This window comes from Mastigoproctus giganteus, chromosome 4 (assembly GCF_048544385.1).
Source record: "Mastigoproctus giganteus isolate SK-2022 chromosome 4, ASM4854438v1, whole genome shotgun sequence".
Lineage (NCBI taxonomy): Eukaryota > Metazoa > Arthropoda > Arachnida > Uropygi > Thelyphonidae > Mastigoproctus > Mastigoproctus giganteus.
Genome location: NC_143578.1, coordinates 4,154,825 through 4,171,957, shown reverse-complemented (window position 1 = coordinate 4,171,957; position 17,133 = coordinate 4,154,825). Strand labels below are relative to the sequence as shown.

The following is a 17,133-nucleotide window of genomic DNA, read 5'->3' as shown; positions in this document are numbered from 1 at the left end:
TTAGACAAGACTTCAGTTATAGCTCAGACACAGCATGGTTTTGTTAAGGGGAAGTCTTGCCTGACCAACTTGATTGGATACTATGATGCAGTCACAAAAGAACTGGATGCAGGGAATAACTTTGATATTATATACTTGGATCTTAGAAAGGCTTTTGATACTGTTGCACATGGAAGACTGCTACACAAATTGGAGCAGTGTGACATTGGAGGCAAATTGCTGCTATGGATAAAGGGGTGGTTGAGGGGGAGAAGACAGAGAGTGGTAATCAATGGACACTGCTCATCGTGGACTAATGTTATTAGTGGAGTCCCTCAGGGCTCAGTGTTGGGTCCATTATTGTTTTCTGTATTTATAAATGATATTGATGATGGTATATCAAGCTTAATGTCCAAGTTTGCAGACGATACAAAGGTTGGCAGGGTTGTCAAGGACACTACTGACACTATGCTGCTGCAACAGGATCTGGAAAGGTTGAGCAGATGGGCTGAGAGGTGGCAAATGAAGTTTAACATTGACAAATGTAAAGTACTACACATGGGAAACAGCAACCCCAGAGCAACGTATCAACTCTGTGGTACTACACTGACAGTGGTAGAGAATGAAAGGGACTTGGGGGTGGTTGTGCAGGCAGATATGAAGTTCTCTGAGCAGTGCAGACAGGCTGCAAGAGTAGCTCATGGAGTATTGTCAATGATATACAGGAATTTTTCCAGCAGGGATAAGGAGGTGATTATTCCATTGTATAAGGCAATGGTCAGGCCACACCTAGAGTACTGTATACAGGTCTGGAGGCCTCATTTCAAGAAGGATGTAGAGCTGCTGGAACGAGTACAGAGAAGGGCAACAAGATTAGTGAATGGAACAAAGGGGTGCTCTTACGAAGGAAGGCTTAAGTTTTGCAAATTACAGTGTCTGGAGACTAGGCACCAGCGAGGTGATCTGATAGAGGTGTATAAAGCCTTGAATGGTTTAAGCATGCTCAATGCTGATGGGATTCTTCCTCTAGCTCAGAAAAATCACCTGAGAGGGCATAAATCCAAATTGAGGAAAGACAGATGTAGGATAGACGTGCGGAAATTTGCCTTTAGCCAGCGGGTGGTTGGTTGGTGGAACAGACTTCCATCCCTTGTGGTGGAGGTTGATAGCCTAAATAAGTTTAAGGCTCAGCTGGACAGGTATTTTGAACAAACAGAGGGGTGAAGTGGAAGTGGGTTTTTTTTTTTTTTTTTTTGGCTGATGCTGCATAAGCTTGCTTTCTTGCATCAAATGCCTCTACTAATGCTAACAAGGGAAATGTGAAAAGATTAAAGAAGGTGATGACATTAGCGAATAAAATTGAGTTATTGGACAAAATTTCTAATGGTGAAAGTGTCTCCTCAGTGGCAAAACATTATAAAATCAATTAGTCAACGGTACGATCAATCAAAAAATCCTCCGTAGTGTCCGTGAAAACGTGCTAATTGCTTCAAAAATTTGCTCTGTAACTCGTGACGTTAAATTAGAAAAAATGGAAAACGCTTTAAATCTGTAGATAGAAGATCGAACTCAAAATAAAATTCCGTTAAGTTCACTCATCATTCGTGAAAAGGTAAAACTCCTTTATCAACACTTTAGTGAAACTGGTGATAGCACTGGTGGGATAAGTTTTTTTAGCTAGCAAAGGCGCTGGTTTGAAAGATTTGTTTGAAATTTCTAATAAATATTACATTTAATATTAAATTGTTTCTTATTTTCATTTCGATGCCATATGCTTGCATTTCACTATATACTATCTATGTACATAGTCATATTATGAAGGTACATATAATATATACATAGACAAAATTTTAGACTATTTTTTCTTATATATTTCATACTTTAGAACGGAACCCCTTTGTTACTATGGGAGCCATAACTCAGTATTCGCATTTTCGCTATTCGCGGCATTTCACAGGAACATAACCCCCCCGCGAATAGCAGGGGTTTACCGTATTGAAATCATATACTTGATTTCAGGAAAGCTTTTGATACTGTTTCACGTGAAAGACTGCTGTACAAATTGGAGTAGTATGGCATTAAGGGCAAGTACCTGCTATGGATATAGCGATAGTTTAGCAGGAGAAGACTGAGAGTGGTAATCAATGGACACTGCTTTTCGTGGACTAATGTTATTAGTGGAGTACCCCAGGGTTCGGAGTTGTACATATTGTTGTTTTCCATATTTATCAGTGATATTGATGAATATTGATGAAGGTATATCAGGCTGAGTTTCCAAGTTTGCAGATGATACAAAGGTTGGCAGGGTTGTTATTGATAGTAATGATAGTAAGCTGCTGCAAAAAGATCTAGAAAAGCTGTGCAGATGGGCTTGAGAGGTGGCAACTGAAGTTTAACATTGATAAATGCAAAGTACTACATTTGGGTAGTAGTAACCCCAGAGTAACATATATATGACCTGTGCGGTACTACACTCAGGTTAGTGGAGAATGAAAACGAACTGGGAGTAATTGTGTAGTCAGATATGAAGATTTCTGAGCAGTGCAGACTGTCTGCCAGAGTAGCTCATGGTGTCTTCTCAATGATATACAAGAATTTTTCTAACAAGGATAAGTAGGTGATTATCGTCTTGTATAACACAGTTTGTTTTTGGTTTGGTTTCAATTTTTATTGGTGCATTAGCAACTAAGGCCATAATGTGCCATATAACACAGTGGTCAGGCCACACCTTGAGTACTGTATACAGGTCTGGAGGCCTCATTTTGGGAAGGATGGAGAGCTGCTGAAACAAGTACAGAGATGGGCAATGAGGTTAGTGAGAGGAATAAAGGGTTGCTCTTATAAAGAAAGATTTAAGTACTGCAAATCTGGAAACCAGGCACCTGATTGAGGTGTATAATACCTTGAACGGTTTAAGCAAGCTCAGTGCTGATGGGATTCATCCTCTTGCCCAGATTAATTGCCTGAAGGGGACATAAATTCAAATTGAGGAAAGAGTTGTAGAATAGATATGTGGAAATTTGCCTTTAGCCAGCAGGTGGTTAATTGCTGGAACAAACTTCCATCGGTCATTGTGGAATTTGATAGCTTAAATAAATTCAAGGAAGAAGTGGAGAAACCCTTGGAGTAAAATAGATCGGTTAAATGGGTATTTTTTTTTTTTTTTTTTTGTTTTTGGCTGATGCTGTTTAAGCTTGCTTTCTTGCATCATATGCCTCTACTAATGTTAATATTCAATAAGTATTAAAAGTTCATGATGTTTTGCCCAGTAGTAAATGAAAGTACACAGAATTATGCATATTATATATTCAAATCCACATGATATATCATATCATAAAATACTGTAATACAGCCAGGCCTCACATAACGCGAGTTCATTTAACGCGTTTTTCAGTTAAAGCTATTTGAAAGTTAAAGCTAAAGCTATTTGAAAAAATTATACCACTTTTCACATTACACGATGCAAATTTCCAGTTAATGCAATATTTTTTTATGTCATAGTTGAAAACAATTTGAATCGCCCACTAAACTTACTGTGTGTTGGACAGGCAATAAACAACCGTTTGCCTGCCTTAGTGTGTTCCATCAACTATCGGAAGACAAATGTTTGTCTTCCACTAATAAAGTGACTTGCATTAAAAATTCTAATTTTTAAATGCAAAAAAAAAAAAAAATTAATTTTTAAATGAGCCAGATTAAAACGTTACCGCAAAGGAGATAACGTTAAAAGAACTAGATGAAATATTTGAGCTATTCTGCGATATTTATTTCGCCAGGGCCTAGAGAAGATTGTTGTCAGCTATCGGAAATTGATTGATAAAAAAAAGAAAGCCAACACTGTTGAAACTTTTCGGTAACAAATAGTTTCTTTATTGTGTATTTTAATTTTTTGCTAGAGGTTCTCAAACTTTCTTGGTTCGCAGTGCCATTAGTGTCTCAGTCATTTTTTTTCTCGGCACCCCCAGGCCAAAAGAAATAGAAAACAGTTGCATTTATTAAGTAGTTTGGTCCAAACAAATTAATAAGTGATGTTGAAACTGTGAACTACCTCAAGCTAGTAGTTCGTGTGGTGTCCGACAAATGTTGAGTATCGCTGTTTCCCTCGAAAATTTTAAATATTCCGTGGGGCAGTTTGGGAACTGCTGTTTTATGAAATAAATATTTAATTCTATAATTATTTTGATTATCTTTTACATGGTATGCAGTTAAAAAGTTATTTAAAAGGTATTTTTAAAATTCTTTATGGACATTCCTGAAGGTCGGTGACCAATTATAATTTTTCCTATTGATTATTATATTTCAGTACCACCTTGGTCTTTCAAGACGTTATGTACAGGCAGGTTCATGGCACGGCCATGGGTTCCCCCATTAGGACTATTTTGGCTAATTTAGCCATGGAAGAATTGGAAGTTAGGATCTTTGACAGTTTTGAATTTCCCATACGTAAATGGAAAAGATACGTGGATGATATTTTTACCATCATACAGAAGGGGAAGGAAGATCAAATACTTAATGTGCTTAACGGCTTCCCCCTTTCATTCAATTTACCTTGGAGGTGGAGGCAGAGGGATCCCTCCCGTTTCTTGATGTGTTGGTGATCAGAGAAGGTTGTAGGCTTAAGACTAATGTTTTCAGGAAACCCATGTGCCGAGGACAATATACCCATTATAGCTCAGCACAAACCAGCCAACACAAGAACAGTGTAGTTAAGGCCCTAATAGATAGGGTTGGGTCCCACTGCAGTACCCCTGAGGATAAAGAGAGAGAAATTATTAGACTCACAGCAGACCTCAAAAAATGTGGCTATACTCAGAAGATTGTGGATAAATTCATTAGAAGGGTAGAGTCCACATGTAGTGAGTCACCTGCCCCTGTGATCACTGCATACATTCCTTACTATCCGGGCCTTACTGAACGCATCGCACGTTCAGTCTGTGGGTGCCAGATATGCTGTGTGCAGTTTCCGGGACGGAGGTTGCACATAGTGATATCACAAGTTAAAGACCCCATATCAAAAGAAGTTAGTAGTGGGGTGGTATATGAAATTAAGTGCCTGGATTGTGGGGTTTATGTTGGTGAGACGGGGCGACGACTCAAAGAATGTCTGGGTGAGCATATGAGTGCTATAAGAATGGCAAATTATGCAGTCTGCTGTGGCGGAGCATTTTTGGGAGAAGCAGCACCAGATCCCCCTGAAGCGGCGGTCATCACTGACCGTGCTCATGCGTTCTGGAACAGTAAATGGCTTGAGAGCCTGTGCATCGGGGTGGCTAGCGGTAACACCATCAACAGGGATAGGGGTGTATGTATGCATCCCCTCCTTGAAGCCGTCGTTCTTGAACGAGATGATCGGTTTTTATTGGCACGCTCCCGAGCCATTTCCGGTTCCAGTGCACAGGTGGGAAATTCCAACCATATTCCTGTGGAACCATGTGAAGAATGCCGTGAGCCTGCTATTTAAGGATGTTCTCGTACAGCAGAAGCACACTGTTGAGTCTGTCATCTCCGAAAGCTACAGTTTTTAGCGCTTTTATTACTATTATATTTTATTATTATTTTAACTTCCATTTTAGTCATATTTTAATCATTTCATTTTATTTTAACCATCATATTTATTGTAAATACATCTGTTTTTACCAGTTTTATCTAATTCATGTATTTTAGCTTGCAGTAAAAAACTTACAATTTCTGGTTGGTGTGAAGTATAATTTTTCAACATGAATTTTCCCAACCTCGTAGGCCTGTTTGGAGACATTATATTCGATTAACGCATTTCCATTTTGCGCAATACGCTCGTGGGATGAATTAATCGTGGCCAGCCTGTATTCTTATAATCCTTATCTTTTAAACTCCTGGAGTGTGGCCATTCCAGATTATAAACGGAAAAGTTAGTGAAACAACATACTGACTGTTGTTTACATTAACAGTCTGTGTGTTGCTTCACTAACTAAGCACATTATATTGATTAATTTTTCAAAGCAGCATGTTTTATTCTTTAATGAGTAGTTATGTACAAGCTGCACCCGGCACCTCCGTAGCCAGGTGGGCAGGAGCGGCAGTGCATAGCACACGCTTCTTGATTAGATCGGGGTTCGAGCCCGTGACCACCAAATACGGAGGATGCGGAAAAGTCAGAAAATGACCACCGCATATCCCCGGAGCAATATGGCCCAATGCTCCTATAAAAAAAAAAAACAAGCTGCACCATTTCTCTTGCATATTTTCAATTTGCTTCTGGTTTTTCTGGATAATGTGTGATTAGCATTAGCATTAGTAGAGGCATTTGATGCAAGAAAGCAAGCTTATGCAGCATCAGCCAAAAAAAAAAAAAAAAAAACCACTTCCACTTCACCCCTCTGTTTGTTCAAAATACCTGTCCAGCTGAGCCTTAAACTTATTTAGGCTATCAACCTCCACCACAAGGGATGGAAGTCTGTTCCACCAACCAACCACCCGCTGGCTAAAGGCAAATTTCCGCACGTCTATCCTACATCTGTCTTTCCTCAATTTGAATTTATGCACTCTCAGGTGATTTTTCTGAGCTAGAGGAAGAATCCCATCAGCATTGAGCATGCTTAAACCATTCAAGACTTTATACACCTCTATCAGATCACCTCGCTGGTGCCTAGTCTCCAGACACTGTAATTTGCAAAACTTAAGCCTTCCTTCGTAAGAGCACCCCTTTGTTCCATTCACTAATCTTGTTGCCCTTCTCTGTACTCGTTCCAGCAGCTCTACATCCTTTTTGAAATGAGGCCTCCAGACCTGTATACAGTACTCTAGGTGTGGCCTGACCATTGCCTTATACAATGGAATAATCACCTCCTTATCCCTGCTGGAAAAATTCCTGTATATCATTGACAATACTCCATGAGCTACTCTTGCAGCCTGTCTGCACTCCTCAGAGAACTTCATATCTGCCTGCACAACCACCCCCAAGTCCCTTTCATTCTCTACCACTGTCAGTGTAGTACCACAGAGTTGATACGTTGCTCTGGGGTTGCTGTTTCCATGTGTAGTACTTTACATTTGTCAATGTTAAACTTCATTTGCCACCTCTCAGCCCATCTGCTCAACCTTTCCAGATCCTGTTGCAGCAGCATAGTGTCAGTAGTGTCCTTGACAACCCTGCCAACCTTTGTATCGTCTGCAAACTTGGACATTAAGCTTGATATACCATCATCAATATCATTTATAAATACAGAAAACAATAATGGACCCAACACTGAGCCCTGAGGGACTCCACTAATAACATTAGTCCACGATGAGCAGTGTCCATTGATTACCACTCTCTGTCTTCTCCCCCTCAACCACCCCTTTATCCATAGCAGCAATTTGCCTCCAATGTCACACTGCTCCAATTTGTGTAGCAGTCTTCCATGTGCAACAGTATCAAAAGCCTTTCTAAGATCCAAGTATATAATATCAAAGTTATTCCCTGCATCCAGTTCTTTTGTGACTGCATCATAGTATCCAATCAAGTTGGTCAGGCAAGACTTCCCCTTAACAAAACCATGCTGTGTCTGAGCTATAACTGAAGTCTTGTCTAAATGATCCTGCAGTGCTTCTTTAACCAGTGCCTCCATTAATTTTCCTGGAACAGAAGTTAAGCTCACAGGTCTATAATTACTTGTGTCAGCCTTTGATCCTCCTTTGTGAATTGGGGTCACATTTGCACATTTCCAGTCTATGGGTACCTCCCGAGTCCAAGGAAGCTCTCATAATTATGGCTAAGGGTTTGCTTACTTCCTTTGCTGCCTCCTTTAATATAACTGGATAGATCCCATCCACCCCGGGTGCCTTTCTTGTGTTTATCTTCAACAGTTTCTCCTCCACTTTACTCCCAGTTATTTCAAGATTCTGTAGCTTACTGCTAGAGTTGAATACACCTCTGGCATTCCCCTTGCTGAATAACTCCTCATGTGTGAATGTCGATGCAAAATATTCATTTAGTTTGTTAGCTACCTGAGCAGGATCATCAACAGTTGACCCATCAATATCAAGTGGACCAATCTGATTCATCCCCTTCCTTCTAGAGTTTACATAAGTAAAGAACTCTTTGCTGTTTTTCTTTGCATCCCTTGCCAAGGATTTCTCGTAATCTGCCTTCGCCTGCCTAACCTCCTTTGTAACTTGGTTGCATATCAACTTGTATCTATCATAGGCTTCTGTGTCATGTGTTAATTTGTATTTATCCCATGCATTTTTCTTCTCTGCCATATGCCTCATTAGTTCATCTGACATCCATTTTGGCCTAAACCTTGAACAATATTTCTTAGTTGGTATGTAAAGCCTAGTAGCTTCCAAGATAAGTTCTTTGAATGCTTCCCATTTTGAATTTGCTGTTGGTAACATCATCAGTTGGTCCCACTGTATAGAATTTAAATACTGTCTCAGTCCATCGTAGTCGCCTTTACGGAAGCAATAACCCTTCCCTTTACCCCTAATGGTAGTTACCTCTTTTAATAAATCCCACTTCAGCACACTGTGATCACTGCCACCTAGTGGTTCATTTATCTGCAGATTCATAATGCATGAAGAATCACTGCTGATAATCAAATCAAGAGTATTACTCCCTCTAGTTGCCTCCCAAACATGCTGATGTAGAAAACAATCATCCAATAAATCCACAAAAGCCCTGCTAGTGCATGAGTAACCAGCCCCCAAATTCCAGTCAATATCTGGGAAATTAAAATCTCCCATTATAAGACTCTCTGATTTACTGGCCCACTCTATTTCCCTGTACAGTTCCTTATTATACTCATCAGAGTCATTAGGCCTATAGCACACTCCTACTCTCAATTTTGATCTCCCAATGCTTATGTCACACCAAACTGACTCAACACTGCACTGTCCAGCGATGTCGACTGGCTTCACTTCCTTGGTTTTTATGTGTTTCTTAACTAATAGTATAACCCCTCCCCCCTTCCTGTCCTGTCTATCCTTTCTGTAGACATTGTACTCCCCAAATTGCAATTCTGCATCCCTTATATCTGTGTGACACCACGTCTCTGATATCCCAACAATATCTGCCTTTGATGTTTTGAGCAATACCTTAAATTCATCAAATTTATTTACTAAACTCCTAGCATTGGTGCACACCCAAGTATACCTGCACCTGTTTCTATTCTTAGCTACCCTAACACAACCCATGTATTTACTTGTACCGCAATGGCTCCCAGCAGTCTCTGAAATACCATGCATCTTGTTTTTCAGGCTTCTGCTCATTCTAATAGAAGCAGTGCAAGAATCTCTTTCACCTCTGCCAGTGGCTACTGTCAATCTATTGGTCTTTGTCTCCCCCCAAGCTAGCAGTTTTCCGACCCACCTAACACTGCCTCGATAGCATCAGCAAATATTCTTGCACCCTTTCTATTTAAGTGTATCCCATCCCTGTAGAAGCAATCTCTCCTGTTAACAAGTACAGTCCAGGCTGAAAAAAATTCTACCCCTTGAGCCTTGCACAATCTTTCCAGGGCCGAATTGATCGACAAGGCTCTCATCATATACTCCCTCCTATCGTGTCTGGGCGGAATTGCAGACACTTTCAAATTCAACCCTAATTCTCGGCTTTTGTTCAGCAGTGACCTGTACTTGTTAAGTAATTCTGCCGGTCTCCTACTCTTAATATTATTTGTGCCAACGTGTACAACTATATCACCTTTTGTGCCCTTAAAAGATGATATTCGCTCTACGTCATCAACCTTTGCCCCTGGCAGACATACCCTGGTCCTGTTCCACCTATCTTTTTTACAAAGCATGTTCCCCCGTTTCCCTGACAATAGAGTCACCAACAACTACTAGTTCCTTCGGGACCAGCGCATTCTGCCTTGGGGGTTGCCTCTGTGTCACGCGATGCCCAAGTGCAAGCTCTGGCGTTGATGTGGGCAGCTGAGAGCTTGATGGGCCCCTCAATTTAGTTTCTTCGAGAGCATCCACCCTGTCCTTCAAGCTCTCATATAGGCCCACAAGAACGCCGAGTTGTTGCCTGATATCGATACACTCCTTGCATCACGCACACACACACAAAGACATCCCCCATGGCAGTATCATGTCCCGTATATTTAAAAGATACTTTAAAAGATGTTAGAATATTATGTAGAGTCGAGAATAAAGATAAATCTGTCATAGTTATGGCATTAACTCATTTTCAAGTGAGTTGGATGCATATATGTGTTCATGCAGTGAGTTCTTGAAGTGTGCTCAGACTTGTGGCCACGAATTTCCAAATGTAGGCAGGCTAAGGCAATGAGTTTCTGTGGAGCAAGTTTTTTTTGTGAAAATGAATACTTTGTACATAAACCATTTTAAATATTAATTTGTTCCTATGTTGACTTGATTATCCAAAGTTAGGGTGGAATTAATGTCGAAGTCAAAAATAAAATAAAATCTTGAAAAATTCATGACAATAGATTTTGGCAAAATAAATAAGCTTTGGTTTTTTTTTTTTTTTTTTTGTGCAGTAATTTTCTCCACGTTTATATATCATATAATGATTTAGTTTTATTGACTTGTAGATCAGAATTGGCTTATTGACTCCAGAATACACATTGTAAACATAGGAAATGTGTGGTGTGTGTGTGTGTGCATGCTTCCGAGAGAGGGGGCCGTACTTGTGAAAGGGTTAAAGGAAAAAAAATAAACAGTAAATAGCATGTTTGAACTAGAAATAATTATTTTTATTGTTTTAATTAAAAATATTTAACAGGGATTTGGAACATCCACACATGCTGAAATTATTAGGCTGCTGTCTAGAATCAGATCCATTCTTGATAATATTGGAGCGATGCACTATGGTAAGCATATATAATGTTTTGTCGTTCTTCATTTTTTATTGTTCTGCTTTATTTTGGATTATCAGATTTCTGTAAAGAAATTTGATAATCCACAAGAATAAAATTTAAGATTCCTGTTAGATTTTCATTCCTAAATAGAGTAAAATTTTGCTCTTCTTGCACCATCAAGCCAGTGTCCTCATGGTGTCTCTAAACTTGTTACTCTTTATTTTTGAATATCTGCTTTTTTTTTTTTTTTTTTTAATCTCTCTCTCTCTCTCTCTCTCTCTCTCTCTCTTCCCCTATCCTTTCTACTTGTACATACCTATTCAATCTTAAGTTTGCTTCACTTACCTTGGACTGGTTATTAATACCCCAATATTTTTTCTTATTTCCTCATTGCACTATGGTCTTTTCATCTCACAATGTATTCTGCATGTAAAGTCCCTTGTAAGCATTATTTAGCTATTGATGACGGCTCTCAGAAAAGGGCTGCAATATCCCAAGTTTGCTCCATTAAATTCATACAATGGTTTTTAGACAGAGGTATTTTCTTTAATATTCTTTGCATCATTTTTGTGTCTGTTAGTTTTTTATTTTTTTTATTTTTTATTAAAAACTAATTTTTCTCACAATTCTAATTTTTCATCAGTACATTTAGTATTAGCAATGGCAAATGATGCAAGGAAGTAAGCTTACAACAATCAACTGCCTGCTGGCTGAAGGCAAACTTCTGCACATCTATTTTACAACCATTCCTTCCTCAATTTAATTCATGTTCCCTCATGTGCATATTCTGAGCAAGAGGAAGGATGTCATCAGCTTTGAGGTTGCTCAATCCATTCAAAGCCTTAAACACCTCACTCAGATTACCTCATAGTTGCCTAGTCTCAGATGCTGCATTTTTGCAGAACTGAAGCCTTTCTTGGTAAGAGCGTCCTGTTGTTTCCCCCCCCCCAATCTCATGGTCCTTCTTTGCATCCATTTCAGCAGCTCTACATTGTTCCTAAAATGAAGCCTCCAGACCTGTATGCAGTACCCAAGATGTGACCTGACCATTGCCTTATATAATGGGATAATTGCAGTAGCATACCATGGTTACTGTCATTAAACACACTGCCAGCCTTTTGCAAACTTAGACATTAAACCTGCCATACATACCTTCATCGCTATCATTAATAAAATACAGAAAACAACATTTCCCAGCACCAAACCTGGGAGACTCCGCCACATGTTTGTGGCGGAGTCTCCCAGGTTTCAAGGAGCAGTGTTCCATTGATAACCATTTTCTGTCTTCTTCCACCCAACCATCAACCAACAATTTATCCACAGCAGTAACTAGCCCTTAATGCCACACTGCTCCAATTTTTTGTGCTTTTATGTGCAATGGTATCAAAAGCTTTCCTGAAATCCAAATATGTAATATCAGAATTATTTTTTGCACACAGTTCCTTTATTAATCAGATTGAGCAGAGAAGATAGCCGCTTAACAAGTCCATGCTATGATTGAAGTATAACTGCATGCCTGTCTAGATGGTCTTGCATCACTTTTTTAACCAGTTACTTAATTATTTTCCCTGGAACAGAGGTTAAGCTAACATTTTTTAACTTTTTTTTTTTTTTTCAACCATTTCTTTTTGTTTGTCATTTCTCTATTTCTATTAAATAGAGAAATTGAATGGATTTAACTGAATATGAAAAATTATTATAATATTTTCTTTATTTAAATTATTTGCCTATTCATTATTGCAAGTATAACATGATTCTGTCTTTCATGATTTTTGGTTTTGGCTAGGAAACAGTAATTAAGCTTCATGCCAATTATTATTTACATTTAATTTTCATGCCAAATTTTTTATAACTTTTCATTTAGTTAAAAGATTTTGCAAGCTACTATTTGATAATGCAACATTGTATGCATAATATGATCTGATTTTTTTCATGTTAAACATTGTAATTAATTTTCTTATTTTATTAGATGATCCATGAAAACTATAAAGATAAGATGCAACTGGGCTCACTTCCACCTGTAGCAATTTCCCAATATTTCTTTCAATCCTCACTGCATATTTGAAATTTTTATTCTTTTTAAATGTTACCCTTGATTCCTTTTTTTTCCCCTCTAAAGTTTGAAAGAATAGGTTAATATTTCCAGTTCAAAAAAAAAATAATCAAATGAACTAATGAGATTTGTGACAGAGAAGAAAAATGCTTAGGATGCATATAAATTATCAGGCAACACAGAAGCCTATGGCAGATGTAAGCTAGTCTGTAATCAAGTCACAAAGGAGATTAGGCAAGTGAAAGCCAGTTATGAGAAATCGTTGGCAAAGGATGCCAAGGAAAACAGCAAGGATTTCTTTACTTATATAAACTCTAAAAGGAAGGTGATGAATCAAATTGGTCCACTTGATATTGATGGTTCGATTGTTGACAAATAGCAAACAAACTGAATGAGTATTATGCATCTACATTCACATATGAGGAGTTATTAAGGAAGGAAAATGCCTTGAGTACTGTCTACAGGTCTGGAGGCCTCATTTTGGGAAGGATCGAGAGCTGCTGGAACAAGTACAGAGATGGGCAATGAGGTTAGTGAGAGGAATAAAGGGTTGCTCTTATAAACCCTTCTCAAACAGACCCTTTCCATTTCACCCATTCACTTGCTCCAAATATTTGTCTAGTTCTGCCTTGAATCTTAAGCTATCAACTTCTACGACAACAGTTCAGCTGATGTACTCTAACTTTATTGAAAATGTGTAAGATCAGATTTGCTAATTGTAATTGCAAATACTAAATGAATTTACTGTTCCCACTCGGCACTCATTCCAAGTTAAAATGGCAATTCTTAAAACATAACACAAAGTACAGTAGAACTTCAATTATCCATCACCCTATTTACCATCATTCTCTGTTAACCATCGCTTAACCCCAGTACATCATAATGCATTGTGATATTGACACCATGTGTCACTCTTTGTATACAACTCCCTGTATATGGTTGTACTTTAACCTCTTCTTCCACATTTTAATAATTTTTATTTAATAAACCCATTTAAATGACAGAGAATCGTAAACAAGTAGTGTTGAGATTATTACAAAAAATCTAAATAATCTATCGTCTAAGAAAGAGTGGAAGTATAGGCGCCTCCGTAGCCAGGTGGGCAGGAGCAGCAATGCATAGCACTAGCTTCATGATCAGACCGGGGTTCGAGCCCGTGCCCACCAAATACGAAGGATGCGGAAAAGGTCAGGGAATGACCACCACATATCCTCAGAGCAATATGGCCTTAGTTGCTAATGCTCCTAAAAACCAAAAACAACGACAACAGCTACAAGTATAGCATTGGTTTACTGAATAGTAAATTATATTAAGAGTGATGCAGACAAAATTGAAAACCATATGTCAAAACTGGAAACCACTGATGGTAATGTTAAAAGTTGTAAAACAATAAAGCTTGCTAAAAATAAACAATTGGATACTGCAATGTTTCAATGGTTTTTTAAAAAAACGTAGCCAAGGAATTCCATTGTCAGACCTATAATAATCGAAAAAGCCATTGAAATCAATAAAAAACTAGGCGGAGATCCTTCATTCAAGACTAGCATCGGATGGTTGGACAAATTTAAGTTTCACCATGGTATTCAACAGTTGGCAATCCAGGGTGAGAAGCTAAGTGCAGATAGCGCAGCAATTTCTGTTTATCGTGAAAAACTACAGAAGGAAATAGCTAATCGAAGTTTGTTAAAGACCAAATATACAACTGTGATGAGACTGGCCTTAATTAGAAGGCACTACATGAAAAGACACTGGCCTCAATGACTGAACATATGGCACCGAGATAAAAGATCACATCACTATAATGGTATATGCTAATGCCAGTAGTAGTTATAAATTGCCTTTGGTTGTTATAGGAAAACCAAAAAGGCCTAGATCATTTAAAAATATGAATTTAAATGCTTTGCCAGTTAAATATTTCTCACAAAACAACACATGAATGAGCAAAGATATATTTAGTGATTGGTTTCATAAATTATTTGTACCATGTGTAAGATCACATTTGTCATCAAAAGGTTTACCACAATATGCAATGCTACTGATGGACAATGCACTTACTCATTCCATACATGTATGTGATTTAAAAGCAATGATGCCAAAATATCAAGCCACTTTCTGCCAGCAAACACATCTCTCATTCAGCCGATAGACTAGGGCATGCTTGAGAGTATGACACTTCATTATGGCAAAAACTTGTTTCAGCAGAAAATAAATTAGATTTGATAGAGTTTTGGAAAAGCTACACTATAAAGATGCAATATTCAACGTCTCTGATGCCTGGAATGATGTTCCACTTCAAACAATACAGAGAAGCTGGAATAAGTTGTGGTCAGAAATATATTCAACTGATAACAGAAACCATTTCAAAAGAAACTGAAGTTTTGTAGTTATGTTCCAATGTTCCTGGTTTTAAAAATATTTTGCTGGAGGAAGTAAATGATTGGCTGGATATGAACAAAATGGACATTGGATGCGAAATTTTAGACGATGACGAAATTGTGGGATTTCATTGAAATTTCTGACCACAAAGAGTGATGACAATTTCGGACAATTCTGAAACTGAAGAAGAAAAAGCTGCAGCTAATGGAATAACAAACATAATTAGCCACTGTGAAGCTGAAACTGTTGTCAAAGTGCATTGAGTGGTTTGAGGTACAAGAAGCAAATGCTATGCAAGTGTTACTTTTGTGCAAAAAGAAATTGACTGACTTTTTTAGAAAAGAAATTTAATTATGTAATATTGTTTTCTTTAATAATTCTTTATTTCTTTAATATTTCTGTAATATTTCTTTAATGACATTAGAACAAAGATGCATGTAATATTGTTTTCTTTTAAATTTTTTATGACGTTACTAGACCAATGTAAGTCAAAATGTTAAAAATTGTTATTTATGTAGATATCTGTACTATGATTTTTTTATGATCCAGTAAAAACATAATTAATAATTAAAGTTTAATTAAATTTCATTGGGTTATGTATTATGTAATAAAATAAACAAGTTAGATGACCCAGTCTATTGTATGTATAATATTTTTAATGTTCGTATTCGATTATCCATCATGGTCTCGGTCCCGTACCCTTGTGGATAATCGAAGTTCTACTGTAGTATTATTTTCTCAACCCATTTCACTACCTGTGTCAATCAGCAAATAAGGAAGTGGTAATGGAGATCCAAGAACTGTTTATGCGAAGCAGATTTTCTCAAATGGAAGGTGATATGTAGTGTGCTGTCATCAATAAAACTATGGCAGGATTTTCAATCATTGGAAGAATTTCATTAGTATAGAGTAGGACAAGGGGAGAAAGACAGAATCTTGAGGACCTCCAGCCTTAGTTGGGAAGTTAGAAGACAAGAGCCATTACCTACAGTTATTGCTCAATTGCAAAAACAGAAGCACCAAAATGGAGGCTTGTTTAAAAGACCTTTATTAATAACAATCAAAAGCCATTGAAATGTGAAGAGCAACTGCTTGAATTTTTCTGAACTCTTCCATTGAATTTGTCTGGTGCCAAGTAACGAGAGCCATGATGTGACTGGAATTGATATTGATAATGAGATGGAAGGTTTCAAGCTAGTGTATGTGTTGATGGATTTCATTATTACTTTGGAAAGAGTTGAAGTTGTGTAATGAGATAATAATTGTAAGGAAGGATTTGTTATCCTTTTTAGGAATTGGATGAATATGAGTGAATTCCAACAGGAATAAATTCAGGATTATGGGTTTTAGGTACAAGTGGAAAAATATCAAGACTTGAAGATTTCCTGGCATCAAGGTTGTTCAGGATTCTAATATCCTTTTGTTGAAACACCAAAAAAAAAGCATTGAATGAATTATATGTTTTATGTGGGAAGGAGGTTTACAAAAGTCCGTACAAGAGTTAGAGAAAAAGTAAGATGATAATAAGCCATTTTATTTTCAGATGAAGATACAGTAGAACCATCAGTAGAACCACCAAACAGAAGTGGAAATATAGATAGATAAAAGTTGTTGCCAATAGCTTTGGCCATAGACCATAGGCCAAATTGAGCAAATGCTTGGCACCATTTGCTCAATTTGAATAATGTACCCTATGTCCAAAAAATTTCATTACTTCATGTCCCCCACATGCTTTCACTGCACTACCGAATACATCACGAATAATCAGACTAACAGAACAAACTTAACTACAAAAGAATCTAAACCTCTTAAAATTACTCACTCATTTCACAAATATAAAAATTGTTTCAATTTCAATCCATTTCCACCTTCAATTCTGCCAAGCCCCAGTTACTTTTTCTGACAGAATCCCAATTATTGGTTTCCTCAACCACTGTTTTG

The 17,133-nt window shown here is 37.7% G+C and overlaps 1 protein-coding gene across 1 annotated transcript in view; it reads left to right on the top strand.

Moving 5' to 3' along the window:
- Positions 1 to 17,133, top strand: part of LOC150086347 (serine/threonine-protein kinase LMTK1-like) — a 139,855-nt gene that overhangs the window by 84,578 nt on the left and 38,144 nt on the right. Inside the window, exons 6-7 of the mRNA XM_090371282.1 lie at positions 10,497 to 10,551; positions 10,688 to 10,775. Coding sequence (XP_090227408.1) covers positions 10,497 to 10,551; positions 10,688 to 10,775 — 143 coding nt within the window. The remainder of the gene's footprint in view (positions 1 to 10,496; positions 10,552 to 10,687; positions 10,776 to 17,133) is intronic.